The sequence below is a fragment of the Vipera ursinii genome (assembly GCF_947247035.1).
Source record: "Vipera ursinii genome assembly, chromosome: 3".
Classification (NCBI taxonomy): domain Eukaryota; kingdom Metazoa; phylum Chordata; class Lepidosauria; order Squamata; family Viperidae; genus Vipera; species Vipera ursinii.
In genome coordinates this window covers 126,849,604-126,867,380 of record NC_139516.1, presented here as the reverse complement: position 1 = coordinate 126,867,380, position 17,777 = coordinate 126,849,604, and the positions used below count along the sequence as shown (strand labels likewise).

At 37.5% G+C, this 17,777-nt stretch overlaps 1 protein-coding gene across 4 annotated transcripts in view; it reads left to right on the top strand.

Annotated features, from left to right (window-relative positions):
* The window catches only part of CTNNAL1 (catenin alpha like 1), a 61,954-nt gene that overhangs the window by 8,518 nt on the left and 35,659 nt on the right, over positions 1-17,777 (top strand). For all 4 annotated transcript variants that reach the window (XR_014492230.1, XM_083360488.1, XM_083360487.1 and 1 more), the window contains exon 2: positions 15,945-16,134. Coding sequence is in view for 3 of the 4 variants with exons in the window: in XM_083360488.1 (XP_083216614.1) it covers positions 15,945-16,134 (190 nt within the window). In the remaining variant the exon portion in view is untranslated. The remainder of the gene's footprint in view (positions 1-15,944; positions 16,135-17,777) is intronic.

The window sequence follows — 17,777 nt, the reverse complement described above, 5'->3', positions numbered from 1 at the left end:
ATTATTCTAGGGAAAAGGGTTTGGGGCAACCTTTTGGTGTATAATGACTAAAAAAATGATCTGGTACGTTCTACCAATTTCTGGTCATTTCAGTTTTAAAAATTGGACCTGTGGGGACTTTCCTGTAAGCTTTGTACTATAGGGTTCAGTAACTTGTAAACTCTAAGCTAAATCCTTCTTTTAAAGAGATTTGGTCTTCTTAGCCCTGAAACCAAGTTCTTGTTCCCATTTTACTCCCTGAAGTATATGAGAACGTGGGAAGAAAGTAGAGAGAAGTTATATAGCGAATGGAAGCAAAACGTGAAATGTATGTGTTCGTGCAGTTTCTCTGAATGTATGCATTATGAAAGCACACAGAACAGAAGTAAAAGGGAATATAGATAGCATGTTTGTAAGAATTAAATATGACAGTAGGTGTCTTGAGGTAGACGTCATTCATTTACCTTTCGTTCTGTTGTTGTTGTTTTGCTGTGCTCCTAAAAAATGTGTTCTAAGATAGGAGTATTCAAACTTTTTTAGACTACAGAATTTGTTAGTTTAAAAATATACTGTATATTCTGGAATAAGTGGCAAAATTCTATTAGCAAGAAAATTAGTGACTCTATGTTTTAATGAATTTTTTGTTTTGTTTTTGCCCTTAGACTCTCCCAGAGCATAGTTTGAAAAACTCTGCTTTAAATGTGATTTTGCATAAAAGACATAAGATGCTTTCTCATCCTCAAATTCAATCAAGTCAGTCAATTCCAGGCCTGTAGAGTATGGCGCAAGCTCTGGGGTCACATTTGTTAAGAATATCTTGATTTGACATTTGATGGTGCACCTGCATGAAGAATCCATGCTCATGTAAGTGTCAGGTCCCCAAATTCTTATTGTCTCCCTTCTATTTACATATTCTTTTGCTTTGCTTTGGGGCCTGCCATGTAGCTGGGGGAAGGGGGGAATATTTGCTCTTGCTTGGGATAACTTTCGCTTTCTGTTTTCCTTCTTCCACCTCTATCCTCTTGAGAAAGGAATGTGTCTCCCTTATCAGGGAGACGGTTACAGAGAAACAAAAGCTGGAGAAGACCTTGAGATGCATGCCAACTACCAATACCCAGCTCATTGTGCCACCTGTGGATTGGCTGGATTTCAAATGGACATTATGACTTTGGTTGGGAGGAGGAATGTTGCTGGTTTAATTATACCGTTCAAGCGGGATTTTTCCCAGATCTCGCCTTGACTTCCTTACTGTCACTAACCCCTAATAAAAGTTTCCTATTGCGACAATGCCTGTTTCAAGAGTTCTGCTTTCTTGGCTGATTAGGTGAGGTGGGTCCTTGCATAAAAGACGTAAGATGCTTTCTCATCCTCAAATTCAATCAAGTCAGTCAATTCCAGGTCTGTAGAGTATGGCGCAAGCTCTGGGGTCACATTTGTTAAGAATATGTTGATTTGACATTTGATGGTGCACCTGCATGAAGAAGCCATGCTCACGTAAGTTTATTTGGAAGCACTTTAGCAGTGAAGCAAGGTGTTCTCCATATTCTTCTAGTAAAATAATGTCAGGGCTGATTCAGATGATGGGATCTTCTTTCTCAATGAATGTAGGCATTGGTTTAAAACACACGTAATAATACCCACAAATATCAGCCCAGATCCCCATCAGTCCTGTTGCTTATTTAAAAGCATAGTCCCTTATTTTATTTATTTTTCTATTAAAGGATTTTTAAGGCACAGCACAGGAAAGAGAAAAAGAGAAGAAAAATGGTGAGCTTGTGTGGGTATATTTAAATATTTTTTCCTGATGGAGTGTTTATTTTCTTCTACTTAGATTCCTTAATCTGTTAATGCTTTGTAGGTTAGGAGTGTGCAATTTGAGTGGGCACGTACTTCTTTTTTGCATTTCCCCACAACTCTGTTGTCCATAGTTGCCAAAAATTGGTGGCATTCTTTCATTTTACAATGGAAGAGATGTGCAGACAAATACAGTGTACAATAAGCTATGCAGTGATTTAACTTTGAAAACAAAAGGAGACCCCAGTCTTTCTCCTCTCTAAATTCAGAAAATCTTGGTTCTACTGTATATGTTCACCTCATCCTCAATCTTGGCCACCACTCAAGGTTGACTTAGATCCTGACTGGCTCCAGGTTGACTCAGTTTTCCATCCTTCCAAGGTTAGTAAAACGAGGAGCCAGATTGTTGGGGCAATACAGTATGCAAACTCTGTAAAACTGCTTAAAGAGGTCTGTAAAGCACTATGTAGCAGTATATGTGTCTAAGTGCTATTACTATTGCTTTCTTAAATACAGCTCCCAGCAATCAGAAAATTGCATATTCAAATCTTTTCTTTTCTTGATATCCTTTTCTGTGTATCCGATTTGTGCCACTCAGTCAAAAAAAAAAGCAGGTTCAAATAATAGGATGGGTGCTTTTTGGGTTTGGACATTTAGATTCTTAAGAGTTAACATGCCTCATTTTACTGTGCAAGAGATGTTACTTTGCTCAGTTATTGAATGAGGAAAAACTTTTTTCATGCAGTAGTAACTGCCCTGAATTCAAAAGATGTTGGATGTGGTGTTCAATGAATCTCCCCTTTTCCCAAAGAAAAACTTTGTTTTTCTCTAGACATTAACTGCTCCAACAGCCTTTGCATATCGAGTATATGTAAGTGTGTGTGTGTATGTATATCTATATCTATCTATATCTATCTATATCTATATCTATCTATCTATCTATCTATCTATCTATCTATACAAACACACATACATTCCTCACTGTGTTTAGGAAAGAGACAGCCATTGGAACTTACAACATTAGTGGAAAGCTGTCTATGTTCAGACTTGCAAACACATAATTCACAATGAAGAAGGCATGAGGAGAGAGAGAGAGAGAGAGGAAAGAAAACAAGGTTATGACATATGAAATTTTGTTTCATTCTTGAAAAATGATGCTTCTGAAAGTTCTGTGGTCAGATTCCATGTAGCTAACCTAATAGTTAAAATAATTGCCTGTAAAAAGTGTCAGAAGCCTTACAAAAACAATTTGTAATAAGACATCAATTTGAAGTGAGACACTGTTCCTTAGTTTATTTAGGTGCTGTGGAGTTATAATGTATTTTGCATAAGTGCTTTTAGGAATGCTTAAAAGAAAGTTGTGGCCGCTGCTCTGCTGACTGATTGCCTCCTGCTATTATTGTCTTCCGTGGATTACAGTACTGATCAGGGTGGTAAAGAGATGCTTCATCATGCTGGTGCTAGGTGAGCAGAAGCCAAACATACGGTGTACATTCTGAATTCTGCTTCTGACTCAGGACCAGATAGCATCTCCAGCTTTCCTGGAGGCAAAGAAAAGGCAAAAGAAAAGTCCAGCCTGACCCCGTCCACTGGCTAGAAAAGGGCCAGCTGAAGTGAACTTGATCTTCCCATCCTTCTATAAAGAGCACTTCGTTCCACCTGCCAAGTTTAGGAAGAGGTAAATCACTTGCCCCGTGTGACCCCATCCAGCCAGAGAAGAAATATTTTCTGGATATGTTAAGCCTCCGGAATCATGTGATTGAAATGATCTAATAAACTGTATGATGCAGTGTCACAGACTTTATATCAGCAACTGTGCAAATTAAGATAGATTAGTGTAAGATATGAGCAATATGTATAAAGTTATATGTGGACCTATTCACTGTTCAAATTTTCAACGTCTTCAGAAGAACACAGGCAGCCTGTGTTCAGATTTGCAGGTTTGAATATTATGCAAATGCTTTCCCATATGAACATTTTTAGCATAAAGATTTGTGGAATTCCATATTAAAACACATTTCCCCCACCCCCATTATATTAACATGGATAGTAGCAGAGTGCTACGTGATGAAATTATTTTGTTTCTCTTCTTCTTTGCTGTGCTCAGATTAACTAAACACTTATTTTTCACATAGACTTAATATTTCAGGTATGCTGCTGAGCAACAGATTTAACTCTTGGGAATAAATATCCCTTGAAGAACTTGTAAAGACTATTTGAGGAATAAGTTCCTGGTATTTGAATGCCAAGGGTGAAGTATAATGAGATGTAGTTAAAATTAAATTATCAATTTAGACATATTGCATTACAGCTTAAAATGAAGTCTTTCTAAGGAAAAATATAGGCTAAATGGCTAAATATTGTGGATTAATATAATAGCTTTTTTTCTCTATACCATATATGAGAAGGACCATTTCTAAACTGTCTATAGAGAGAGAATCAAGAATTAACATGTAGAGGAATTCCTAAGATTCCTAGATGTATGTGTGAGCACACAATTCCTAAGTGGATTCTAAGCCATGATTTAGTTTGTTTGTACAAGTGTTATGCGCTCTCATGAAATGTTGAGCTCAAGGGCTCTGCTGTCTCTCTTGTTTTGAGCATTCCTCCCCCTCATTTATTCTGCCAAAAGGAATTTATTTCAACAGTCAAACTAAAGCAGATTTCATTTCACTTCTGCAGATTCTTGGCTTGTGATTTTGGGTAAACCAATATTGGAAAGTGAAATGAAAAACTCTTTAGTTAAATAAATCATAAAAGATTTGCATGGATGATTGAGCAAAGGATAATTATTTTAAAATCATAATTTCCAAACTGCATATAATAATAAAGCAAACCAGGAATCTGCAAATCTGCTACTCAGTTCTAGTTTATCCATCTTCCAGTTGCATGGGAGGAGAGGAAAGGTGGGTGGGGTAGAGTGCCAAACATTATGTGTGTGTTCCTTCCTGTTTAGGCGTATAATGCTGTATTGTGTGTTAGCCTTATGTGAGAACCAGCCTACATAAACCATGGAATGCCAAGTATCATACAATTATTTACTGTTGTATGATACACCAAAATCAGTCTAACATTTTCAGGAGCTTATCTACCATAAACAGTATCACTAAATATATTCTGATTTTATACTGCACTTGAGAACATTTTAAAAACTTATTTTTTAAAAAAGTGATAGTCTTTTGCTGTGCCTTGATAGCTTTTTGAATGATATTTTCTATACTCTTATTAATGACTCACTATATATGACTCAGTGGGTTAGGACGCTGAGCTTGTCGATCAGAAGGTCGGCAGTTTAGCGGGTCGAATCCCGAGTGCCGCGTAACAGAGTGAGCGCCTGTTACTTGTCCCAGCTTCTGCCCACCTAGCAGTTCGAAAGCACATAAAAATGCAAGTAGAAAAATAGGGACCACTCCGGTGGGAAGGTAACAGCGTTCTGTGCGCCTTTGGCATCTAGTCATGCCGGCTACATGACCACGGAGATGTCCTCGGACAAGCGCTGGCTCTTTGGCTTTGAAACGGAGATGAGCACCGGCCCCTAGAGTCGGAAACGACTAGTCCGCATGTGCGGGGGAACCTTTACCTTTATATATGACCTAAAAGTACAAAGCTAAATATAATACTTTTGTCCAAATTTGGGTGCATATTTAACATGTACACGAACTTGTTTACAGATTCAAAAGAATAAAACACACTGAATATCACAGGTGCACAAATTTGGATACCCTTACAATCAGTGCTTTGTAACACCTTCTTTGGCAAAAAACAAAAAAATAAAAAACCAGCATGCAAATATTTCACCTTACCAAATAAGAGTTTAGTTTTGTTTTTGGATTCTTTCCCCCACCTTCTTTACAAAACACATCTAGCTCATATATAAAAATGGTAGCATTTTTTAAAAATGCTGGGTTATGTTCTATGCTTATAATGGAGTGGCATAGAAGTGTAAGTAATAAAGAAAAGAAATGAAAAATGTTCTTAGATCTCTACATGCACAGCATATCTGGAATCTCCCTGCAGTTTTTCAATTATATTCAAGACTGGGAATTGTGTAGGATGTTCCTGTAGTTATTTCATGGTTGGTTTTGGGGTATGTTTTGTATAATTGTCTTGCTGAAATATCTAATCTCTATTCAGCTTCAGTTTCTTGACTATTGGAGCAATCTTTTGACTGGTCAGATCTGCAAAATAGAATCTGCAAATCACTGCAAATAATTTAACACTTAAAACACTTGCTGCAAAATGTAACGCTTGAGTAGTTATCCATGGGTTGTCAGTGTACAGTGTTGCTATTACAACAGTGCATGCATCTCCCAATTGTTTGGAGACATGTTTAGTTTACCATGCTTTTCCCAGAAATCCTTTGTGGGAAAACTATTGGAAGGAAACATTTTCTGTATTTAAATGGGAAGCTTGATAACCATGAAGTCCCTTGGCTCAAAGGTCTTGAATTGGTAAAATTAAAATTAAAATTTACGCCATAACAATTTACAGTATCCTTGGAGAACAATGGTTGGATCATTTGATCCGCAGGGAAATAATGTCAGAAAGTACAAAGTTTGGTATCTTAACATTAAAAGCTTTTACTCCAAAGTAAGTTTTATTGTATTCAGTGGGGTTTCTTCCCAGATGAGTGGGCATAGGATTACCCTTGTAATTACTTTGATGGAATCCCAGTGAATGCCTGATAAGCATGGTCTAAGAGCATCTGGGCCAATTTTGTATAGAGGAAATCTTTTTCTCCTTTTTATGCATTATTCTATGTCCTCATCTACCCTTTTTTTAGTTAAGAGGGTTTTAAAAAAGAACAACTGTAATTAATTCTGTCTTACAATACAGACCTCAATTGTTAAAATGAGAAGATAACAGTCTTCTACAATCTAGTATTATAATTCGAAGGGTTGTAATTGTAGAATGAGTAGAAGTGTAAATAGCAGTGTATTAGGCGTGAGCTTAAATGGACTCCAGAAGATGGTAGAGGACAGGAAAGCCTGGAGGAACATTGTCCATAGGGTCGCGATGGGTCGGACACGACTTCGCAACTAACAACAACAACAGCTTGTGATGATATTTTGGGCATACACTGAACCTTTAGGAAAGACATAATTTTGGAATTTTTTTTAGGACAAAAGTATGTGTCCTTCTGTAAGCTGGATATGTACCATGGGAATGAGTTGATCATGAGGATAGAGAAAGTTCTCTGGTTCTCATTATTTTCTTATCTCCTGAATTTCATTTTGTTGTTCTCTTTTCCTATTAGCAGCTGAAGGCCCCAACAGTAGCAAATAGTTTTAAATGAGTTATTTAGAATGTTTCCTGTGGTTTTCTCAGTCATGCTAATGTTGCTCTCTTGGTGGTTCTTAATTATCTGTGCATCAGTAGAACAGCTGAAGAGTGTAGGACTGGTACAGTGATGTTCTTATTAAGTAGTAACAATAAGTAAGAATATTGATTTACACATTTCATTCTTAGAAATTTCTAAATTAGGTTATAGGTGATAAATATATCAGGATACGTAAACTAGCTTTTGCTCATGTCAGCATAAAATCATTGCTGCAGCCTAAGGGGAATTGATAAAAAAACATTTCAACAAACTTAATTGGCATACAACAATTTTAGTAGTCTGTCTATTTGTATTGGATTGTAAGAATAAGGTTATAATAATTTCCTGTATAACCCCAATGAAAATCTCATTTTTAAAATGAAAATTAAGTTTTCATTATTTATATATTTATATCCAGTCTTTCCTTGTTTTAAAGTTTTATTTTATAGTAAACAATCCTGTCAGACAATGTCAGCGTAACAAGCTAAAAGTTTTTGCACAAGGACTGACTGTATGCAAAGTATCCTATTGTAATGGACATTTTTTGCATGTTTTGTGTCATTCTGTTAGTATACCAGAGATGGCTAGAATTGCATAATTTCTGCTTTGCTGGAGAGTTGGAATAGTGCTACTTGTTTGAAGGAACAATCCCATGTTTGCATTCTGAATCCCTAATATTTGCTATTGCCCATTTTCTGCACAATTTTTTTTTCTTTATCCTTTTGAGATCCATGGCCAAATTATGGTTTCTTGAGCCTTTACTGCAAGCATCTTTATACAGGCAGTACCAGTGAAACACTTTCCATTGGGAAATATCCAAGCTAAGCAGGTAACTTACAAGTGAAGCCAACCTGGTATAATTTGGCATGGTTCCATTGACATGTGGTTTATTCTGGAAAGAAATAGCTTCAATAAAGTGCTAATAGTTAGCTATTCAGAGTTTTTGTTTTAAACTAGCTTGAACTTCCAATGTTCCAGTCAAGATAACCAGTGTTATCTTCCATTGGTTATATTGGTCAGATATTGGAATTAGTTTTCCAGTTGTGCCAGTTAATATGTTGCCCATGCAGCTAATCTCTAGAAGATATTGCTCTGTGATTTGTCTCTTTAGTTACAACTAAATTTATTGTGGCTGTTTTTATAGTTAGGAATCCCTTAGCTTTCTGAATAGAATAATTGGTTTTAAATGTGATTACAAGTAGTCCTCAACTTAGGGCTTGACATTTATCAATCATTCAGAGCTACAGTGGCCTCCGAAAAGGTACTTTACAGTTCACAAAGCACTTCCAGCTGATCACATTTCTGGCATTTGGCAACTGACTCACATTTCCAACTCGTTGTAGCATCCCATGGTCACATGACTGTGATTTGCAACTTTTTGGCAAAAAAAAAAAGTTTGCAAAAACCACCATCCAAGAGAGAGTGGCTTTGCATTTACAGCATAATGCAGTAGCCATGTGCAGATCTATACATTGGGGGAACAAAACAACCACTTCATAAATACATGGCATAACATAGGAGAACAAACCCATCAGGACAAGATTCAGCAGACCATCTGCATTTAAAAGGCCACACTTTCAAAGATAGTAAAGCCCACATTTTGGGCTTGTTTGAAAAAGGGGTCAAAGAGGCCATCTACGTCAAAATTGAACAGCCCTCTCTCAACAGAGGGGGAGAGATACAACATCCTCTATCTCCAGTCTACAACAAAGTTCTTTTAGCAGTTCCAAGAAGGCTCCACACCCATTTGCATTACTCAGGTGACCCTGATGACAGAGATAAACCTCCAGGTGGCCTCAATGACTCTGTCAATGCTGTAAACATTGACAAGTTTTTGCACTGACAATATAAGAGACAGCCTTTTGTTTAAACTGCTTCTCTTTGAATCTTGAAGTGAGGGAATTTCAAACAGCTATTTTGAGAAAATAAGAGTAGCCACGTACAGTGAAACTTCATATATAAAACTAATTAGTGAACGTGATTCATGACGTGTAATTAAGGGAGGGAGATTATGCAGGATATGATGTATCAAGGGGAGGAGAGGTCAGATTCTGGCATACCTCCATGAGTGCCATGTTTCGTTTCATTATTAAGACTTTTTAGATAATACTTGCATTTTGTTTGAACTGTCTCATTTATCGGAACCATGACAGACTCTCTAAAAGAATAGAAAAGACCAGCTGTCTGCAAGGAGTATAAATCCTTCCATTCCCCACCATCCAGTCAGAACTGAAGAAGCTTCTTGGACGAGAAGTGAAGTGTCTTCAAAGGAAAACAAGGAAGCCCAGTTACACCTTTGGACTTAAGGGGAGAAAGTACATTTAAATTTACTGATTTAGCAAATGTAGATTTACTCTAGATTTCTGGATAATTTTCAAAAGAGTGTAGCAACAAAAAATATGTCCTGTGACTAAAACTGTAGTGTGAAATGAATGAGGCTAGGAAGCATAGCCATTGTTTTTTAAATAGGAGAACTATGAGCTCTGTTCAGTTCTGATACATAAGTAATTTGGACTTGCAAGTTCTTTATATATCTAAAGAATTTGCATTTTAGAAAAAAAGGTGTAACTTATAGATGTACATTTTGAGAAGGTAACATTTTACCTGTTGATTGACACGTTCCTTGGCGGATAATGAAGAATAGAACTCTAGTGAACTTTGACTTTGTTCAGAAATTGAATTTGCCACATCATTCAAATGGCTGTTATGCATAATATATATGTTTTTGAAAGTGGGCGCTTCAGGCATAATTTGATTCAGTGTGTCTATAATATAACTTGGTTTCAGTTATGAGCACCTACAAATCTGGGGTTTTTTTCAGATCCATGGACAGAATATGTGATTAGAAACAGGTCAGTTGTTTTGTAAGAATAATGAAGTAAGTCTCTATATATGTATGAATGTGAAAAAGAGAGAATGTAATCTCAGATACAGCTTTTATTGGATGCTGAATTATGCTTTAATTCAGCCCCAGCTCATGATAAATAGAAGTGATTAAAATGCATAGATGCAAAATATAATGTCCACTTTTTGCATTTATTATATTGGCAATGAGGAGATAAGATAACCTTTATTGTCCTTTTTTACTGTGGGCACAATGGCACACATCAAAAATGAAATTTAGTTGCCTGCTCTCAAAGTGGAACACATACATGACACACACCTAACCATACTATATACACATATGTATAGACCCACACCCCTACATATACATAACAATTAAATATTAAACACTGTCCATCTTGAATATATAACAGAAGGAGGAAGCTTGAGGGTTCACAAGGTTAATACTGTATGGAATGAAACTATAGCTGAATCTGGATGTTCTACGGATACCACAAAGACTCCTCCCAGAAGGTAACAAGGAAAACAGGTCGTGAAGAAGATGTGTAGTGTCCCAGACAATCTTACGGACCCTGCTCAAGCAACGCTTCTGTGCTATGTCCTGGATGGAGGGGAGGGAACTGCCAATGATCTTTTCGGCCATCCTCACCACTCTGCACCACCTTCCTGTCTGAAGCAGTGATGCTTCCAAACCAGACTGTGATACTGTATGACAGGATGCTCTCGATTGTTCCCCTGTAGAAAGTGGTCAGGACAGGGGAAGGAAGATGAGCTTTTCTCATACAATGCAGAAAATACAGGTGCTGCGGTGCCCACTTCACCAGTTCCTCACTGTTGAGCAACCAAGCCAGCCTACTCGTTAGCTGCACACCCAGGAATTTGATGCTGGTAACCCTTTCCACAGGTGAATCATTAATGCACAGAGAAGTGTGGCTGTGCCTGCCTTTTCTGAAGTTGATGGTTTTGCCATGGAATTGTTTTAATATCTATGAAACACATTAGGAAATAATTGTCTCAAAAATAGTATTCAGGTGACATTCAAATGCTTTTCTTTTTTAAAAAAAATACTAGACATATTTTTGGATTATAGATATGTCCTTAGCTATCCGTTATGAACTCTTAAATGAAGTTCTTTTAATGAATCTAATTCTAGCTGTTTGGGACAATAAATGATGAAAGATTATTGTTGCATTTGTGAGTTCAGAAGGATATTTTGCTGGTCCCCATTTAAAGATAGGCATGCTGAAAAAGATGTTGCCTTGTAACTCAGACTGATTTCAATAATACTGTTGTTGCCTCCATTTCCAGTAACTGCACAAACTCAGCTACCGTCCTCTGAAATAGGAAAAGATACGATAAACAAATACAGATAAATGTAAGCATCAGCAATGCACTGTTGCTCATTTTTCACTGGACCTGTTTAGAAAAGATGAAAGAAGGATTTAAGAGGTTGGTGAAACTGAACTCCATGTCCAAACGTCTTTCAAGGACAATCTAGAACCCTCAGGATAACTGGAAGCATGATCACAGGAGAGAATAGAGAATAGAATGTATTTCCAATTCTAAGGCAATGGCTATTGTCATTAGATGAAGTGGAATGTTCTGATGGTAGGGGCAAGCATGCCCACTTTTAGTTCAGTGCAAACAGTGTACCCTGATTGCTTTTGTTACTCATTGTTTCAGAAAAATATCTTAAATATAAATATGTGCCCCAGAGGTGTCAGCATCTAGCCAACCTTGCCTGATTTCAGTTGACCAGCCCATGTTAGTATTTGAATGAAGGACTGCTTCAATTTTCCAGAGTTGTAAGCTAGACTGAGTTTGTATGGGGCGGGGGGGGGGTCCAGAAAATAACAGCAAAGCATTTTCATATTGTCAGCAAAACTGGATTGTCTGGAGGGTGTCTTTATCATTTGAAACAAGATCCAATTCTATACTTGTCTAAACAAGATTTACAGATGTTTCTTTTAAAAATAATTAAGCCTGTTAATGTAAGGGTTATTGTAATTATGTCACTGAGTAGAAAGGTGGATTTTAAATTGAGTGGCCAACATTTTGGAGACAAGGGCAGCAGTTAAGTTTTTGGTGGGCCTGAATGCACAGAACAATTATATCTGCTTCCCAAAGGGGAACTGCTATACATTTTTGCAATCACAGTAGAGAGTCCCAGGGAACATCACAAAAAAAAAGCCTCAAGCCTGCAGGTTTTTTCCTCCCTGTGGCAGTAATACCAATTTAATATTATTTTACAGAAGGAATCTACCACACCTTTCAATGAATTTGCTTTGCTTTCCGCAGTTAAAAACAGCTCGGGGCAGCGAAATATTAATACATGCTATGACAGATAACATTCCTAAAAGATAGCCTAAGTTTCAAACAAGGAGAAGGTATAATTAAAAATCTCATTGGCAAAACCCTCCTTCCAAGTGTTCCCCAATAAATAGGCTGCCATCAATCACACTGCATCTCCTGCCGTGAACTAGAGTGTCCTCTTGGAGAATTTATAGCCTTTTCATTAAGGATTTGTCTCTTCAACCATGCTGCTTTTTTTTGTGATTGCTTGAAGAAGCCCCTGCAGTTTTCTTGGCAGGATTCCAGAAGCGGTTTGCCATTGCATCCTTCCTAGACTGACAAAGAGTGACTGGCCCAAGGTCACCCAACTGGCTTCATGCCTAAGGTGGGACTACAACTCATAGTCTCCCAATTTCTAGCCTGTCGCCTTAACCACTCTACCAAACTGGCTCAATCAGCCATGCTTTAGGAATAAAGAAAGCAAAGGTCTTTCAGATTTCCTGCCCCAAGCCGCAAAGTACAGTTTTAATAAATGTGGTGACAAATATATATGTTTGTGATTTTACTCCAATTTATTGCTACTGTAGCACGTTTCTCTAGGCCAAAATCTGTGCTAAAAATTCTTACAATATTTGTCAATGACTGAATTTCAATTTTTGATTTTCCACAAACCTTTAGGTCATCCGAATAAAGCAAATGTGAGGTTTTATTAGTACTTTTTGCTGTTTGATAGCCAATATTTTTTTTTCAAAATCACTGAAAGTGGAATCGTAGCAATGATACATAATAAGGGTGATAATGAGTCACCCTGGAATATGCCTCTTCTAATGTTGGGTATGCTTTTTCATTTCCAACCAGCAAGTCTGTCTTCCACTGCTTCATTATTTTTTCTATAAACATTTCAATGACATCAGTTGTTTTCCAAACATTTGATTATTGTAGAAGGACTAGCAGAACCAGTGGGAAGAGTAAAAAGAGGGATCAGCTTACATAGCCACAAACAAACTTAATTCTTTTATCCATCCAGCATTTATATTTTTAGTTGAGGTTGGGTTTAGAGCTTTCCAAAACTAGATTGTTTCCTTTTTTTTGTCTGGTTTTCCATTTTCAAGGTTTGGGAGAAGTTTTATCTGTCAGTCCTGGCTGTTTCTCACTCACAGAGGTAGAGTCCTTCATGGCTTTGTGAATGCCACTGTATTCAAATCACTTTGGACAACCTTGTTGTGTTTTTCTGGATGCCATACATTTGGGACACAGTAATTTGTCCCATTGAGTCTGACAATCTTATCATCTTTTGCTTCCCCAGATTCCTGGTTTGATATTTCTTACAGCAAAATGGGTTAGTAGAATTGAACAGTATAATTTCATTTTATAAGAAAGCTGGGGAATGGCATTTTTAAATATTCTTATATATTTTAAAAACACGAGGGAGGTTTCGTAGACATAGAAAATAGCACAGCAGGACAATTATGTAGCAAAAAACAGATAAAGATGGAGAAGAAAGAAGCATGTAACCGAGACAATAAAAATGTCTCAATTTGGGGAAAAGAGTGACAAATGCTCAAAATAACCCCCACCTTCATTCCGTATGGCAGGGGTGTCAAACTCAATTTCATTGAGGGCCGTATCAGCAGTGTGGTTGCCCTTGGGGCCAGGTGGGTGTGGCCTACTGGGTGGGCGTGGCTAGAGTGCGTATGGCCTACTGGGTGAGCATGGCCAGCTATACATCATTCGCATCAAGGGTGCCTATGGGGGCCTGGGCAGGAGTGGGACAGATCTGAGGGTCTCTGGCAGAAGGAGAGTCTCTGGGCCAGGGCCAAGGCAGTGGGGGGCCATTCCCTCACTGTTTCCAGGATGGCTTCACGGGCCACATGAAACCACTTCGCGGGCCAGATCCGGCCCCCAGGCCTTGTGTTTGACATGTCTGCCGTATGGTATAAGACTATTTCCCTTTCAAGACTGCCATGGGGTGTGCCTTGCAACGGGTTCAGGATAATGCTTTTCTGAATTTTGAAACAAGGATCTTGTTCGGGTCACTGGCTGATTTGTAGTAAATAGGTTGTTAATAAATATATACTGGGGACAAGCTGCATAATCGATTTGATCTTCGGTGTTTAAAATTCTTTGTTTCAAAATTGAATTGGCTTGTTCTAATTCCATAGGTAAAAAGGGTATCCCAAGAAAAGTTGTGGAAATATAATTACCTGGAAATGGGTTTTTTTACTAGATGGAGTCAGAAACATCTACTATAATTAAAGGGGTAAATCCGACTGAATCATGTAATCATTTCAGCCAGCAGTTACAATTATAATCCAAATTCTACTGACTTCTGTTTCTTTCTGGAGCATTGTATTCCAGTGAGAGACCTGTCTCGAAAATTTGGATTGGACTTTCTCTTTTATTGCTATCTTGCTGTATGAACCCAACTGAACCAGCTATAATAATTTAGTGCAAGCCTTAATTATAAATTATTTAACAACCGTTGGAATGAACTGTTGATCTTGAGTAAAACAGAAAGCTTATATAGCCGAGTGCAATTTCTGCCCTTTGGGATATGTAGAAAGGGTATTTCAAGCTCCAGAAGTTTGGAAAGCCTCCAGAGTATTTAACAGTTCTGATTTGTTTCATGGTGTGCCCTCATATTTGCCAGTTCTCTAACTTGGGAAGTTTGGAAAACACAAATATTTTAGATTTGGAATACTTTATCACGAGGTCCTCATTATTAGAACAAAGCTACCACATCATCACCATAGAAAACTAATTTCATAGACCATTAGGCCAGTGTAGGAGGATGAAAATCTAGGCTGCTTAAACTAGCCATAAGTGAATTTATGTATGCATTAAACCGTGCTGGAGGTACTGCACAATCCTGTTTTACTCCTGAACTCATTGATATTTCTTTCATTTTATGTCCTTGGTCAGTGCATCTGACTTTCATTCTTGCATCTCTATGCATTCTAAATACTAGTAGAAGCAGACATTTATCAGTTGTGCTAGTTCTAAATTTGCCCATGGTCTAATCCTGAAAATGAAGTTGAATGCAGCCTTAAAATCAGTGAAAGGCACAAATGGAGATATTGCAGCACTATATTATGGTCTCTAGTGTAAATCTATGTTCCCCAAACTCTGCCTGTTTATCACTCAGAATAGATTCAGATTGAGGTCAGTCTGTGGAAGTACATCTGCAGGTATATTTTACCAATGATTTTAGACCTGGCAGGAAGGGGTAGGGGTGAAATTAAGTTGCAAATATAGAAGCACCTTTTACAGTTACTCCCCAGCATATTATATAGATGTCTTTTTAGTTAGCAATTACTTTTATATCTATTTATTTTTTTATATTGCTTTCTCTTCTGCTTATCAGACTTGGAATTTTAATTGAATGTTGATTATTATTTTTGTCTGCTGGGTTCTGCCTAAACTCCCTCACACAAGGAAAGGCATTAGGATGGAGAGAGGGTGAGTTCTGATGTATAAACGTTGCATAAATTATTCAAAGAACAAAAATTAAAAGACCTCAAAGGAACTAAGAAGGAACATTTAAGTAAAATTAAAATAAGAAGACACTCTAGCACTGGCTAAACACATGCAAGGGATAGGAAAAGAATTTCATAATCTGTTACGCAGATATTATTTTGAGTGGAACTGCTTGGGAATAAAAATACAAAACAATATTTAACACATGGTTTTGGCTGTCATCTGTTTCTGTTTTTAGATAACAACTCTGATTAACCATAAAGATAAGCCAAAGAAGTCGGATAAGACATTGAAAGCAGTCCAACAGGTGGGCCAAGCGGTTAACCTAGCTGTTGGAAAATTTGTCATGGTGGGTGAAGCTATAGCCAATGAAAACCAAGAGCTGAAAGAAGAAATGAAGGCAGCCTGCACTGAAGCAAAGCAAGCAGGTAGGTGAAGGTTTACGAACCTGAGAAGCAGGGCATCATTTGCTATAAAAACACCTGCAACAGAGACTTGCATTTCAATCTCTTAAACGTTTGGACAAATACCACAGGAGGTTATTTTAGATCAGATATCTCAAGTTTTGTTGAAATTGTATTAACACCTACTGCTGATCTGTGGTATTCAGTAGGAGAGTATCATCACAAAGAAACTGTGGAACAGACACAGTTCTCATAAATATCTGCTGTGATTTAAAGCAAAAACTCTAATATAAATGTATTGGTTCTTTGGAGCATGAATTGCAGTTCCTAATTTCTCAGAATGTTGAGTGATGTGAGCTGAGCAGTGTTCTAGATGCTTCATGCTTTAAAATGGGACCAAATTCTTTTCAATGAGGAGTATTTGATGATTACAATAGCCTTCTTTCTCAAAATATAGAAGTTTACAGGAGAGGAACTAATTGACAGGGTGATTAAAAAAGATATACCACCATTCTCCATATTTTGTAAGCCTAAGAATGACTAACTAGGACATATAGGTAGTCCTTGACTTACAACACTTCATTTAATGACCTTTTGAAGTTACAATGGCACTGGAAAAAGTGACTTACGATAATTTTTACACTTATGACCTTTGCAGCATCCTCTTGGTCATGTGATCAAAATTCAGATGCTTGGCAACTGGCTCTTATTTATGATGGTTGCAGTGTCCTGGGGTCAAGTGATCATCTTTTACAACCTTCTGACAAGCAAAGTCAATGGGGAAGCCAAATTCACTTAAGAACTAACTGTTACTAACTTAACAGTCGCAGTGATTCACAACAACTGTGGCAAGAAAGGTTATAAAATGGGGCGAAACTCATTTAACAAATGTCTCATACGGCAACAGAAATTTTGGGCTCAATTGTGATTGTAAGTCAAGCATTATATATATTAAATAGATCTATATATGTATATGTTCTACTCAGTAAATTTCCATATTTCGTGAAGCTGTTGTCAATGCTGCTAACATTGGATGTTCTTACTTTGATAACAGATGGAAATGCAGCCATTTTATTCTTTTTCTTTTAAAGTTAGTCGATGCTGGGAGCGGGAATGTGGATGAGAGTGCAGTTAGTCATAACAATAATAACTTGGCCGTGGAAATCCAAGGTTATTGCACCCAGAGTTGATAAAGATTTGGCGGGCTGGAGAGCTGGGGAGAAAGCCCGGCTTCAAGCTAATTGGGGAATGTGATTTATGACTGTTAATTGGAGGAGGGAATTGTGCTTTGTTACTTTGTGCCCAGGGGAGGGGAATTCAGTTTTTGGTTTTAACTATGTAGTGCCGATACTTTGTTTCTCGAATAAAAGATTCTTTAAGGTAAACAGTGATTTGAAGTTCTTCTGAAGAGTTTCATCTGTCGGAACCATGACAGCTGTAACATTAATGAGTTTCCTTGGTCCCCAAATCATAATAAGAGAGGTTATAAACGTTTTAAGGCCCCTGACCTTCGCTCATTCTGCCGGGACCTGAAGACCTGGCTCTTCGAGCTTTCTGGCCTGGACTGAGAATATTAACTGGGGTTTTAATTGTATTTTAATTGTTATTGGGTTTTTTAGTTTCAAGGTTAGTTTAATCATTTTAATTGTTTTTAATCTATGTAATTT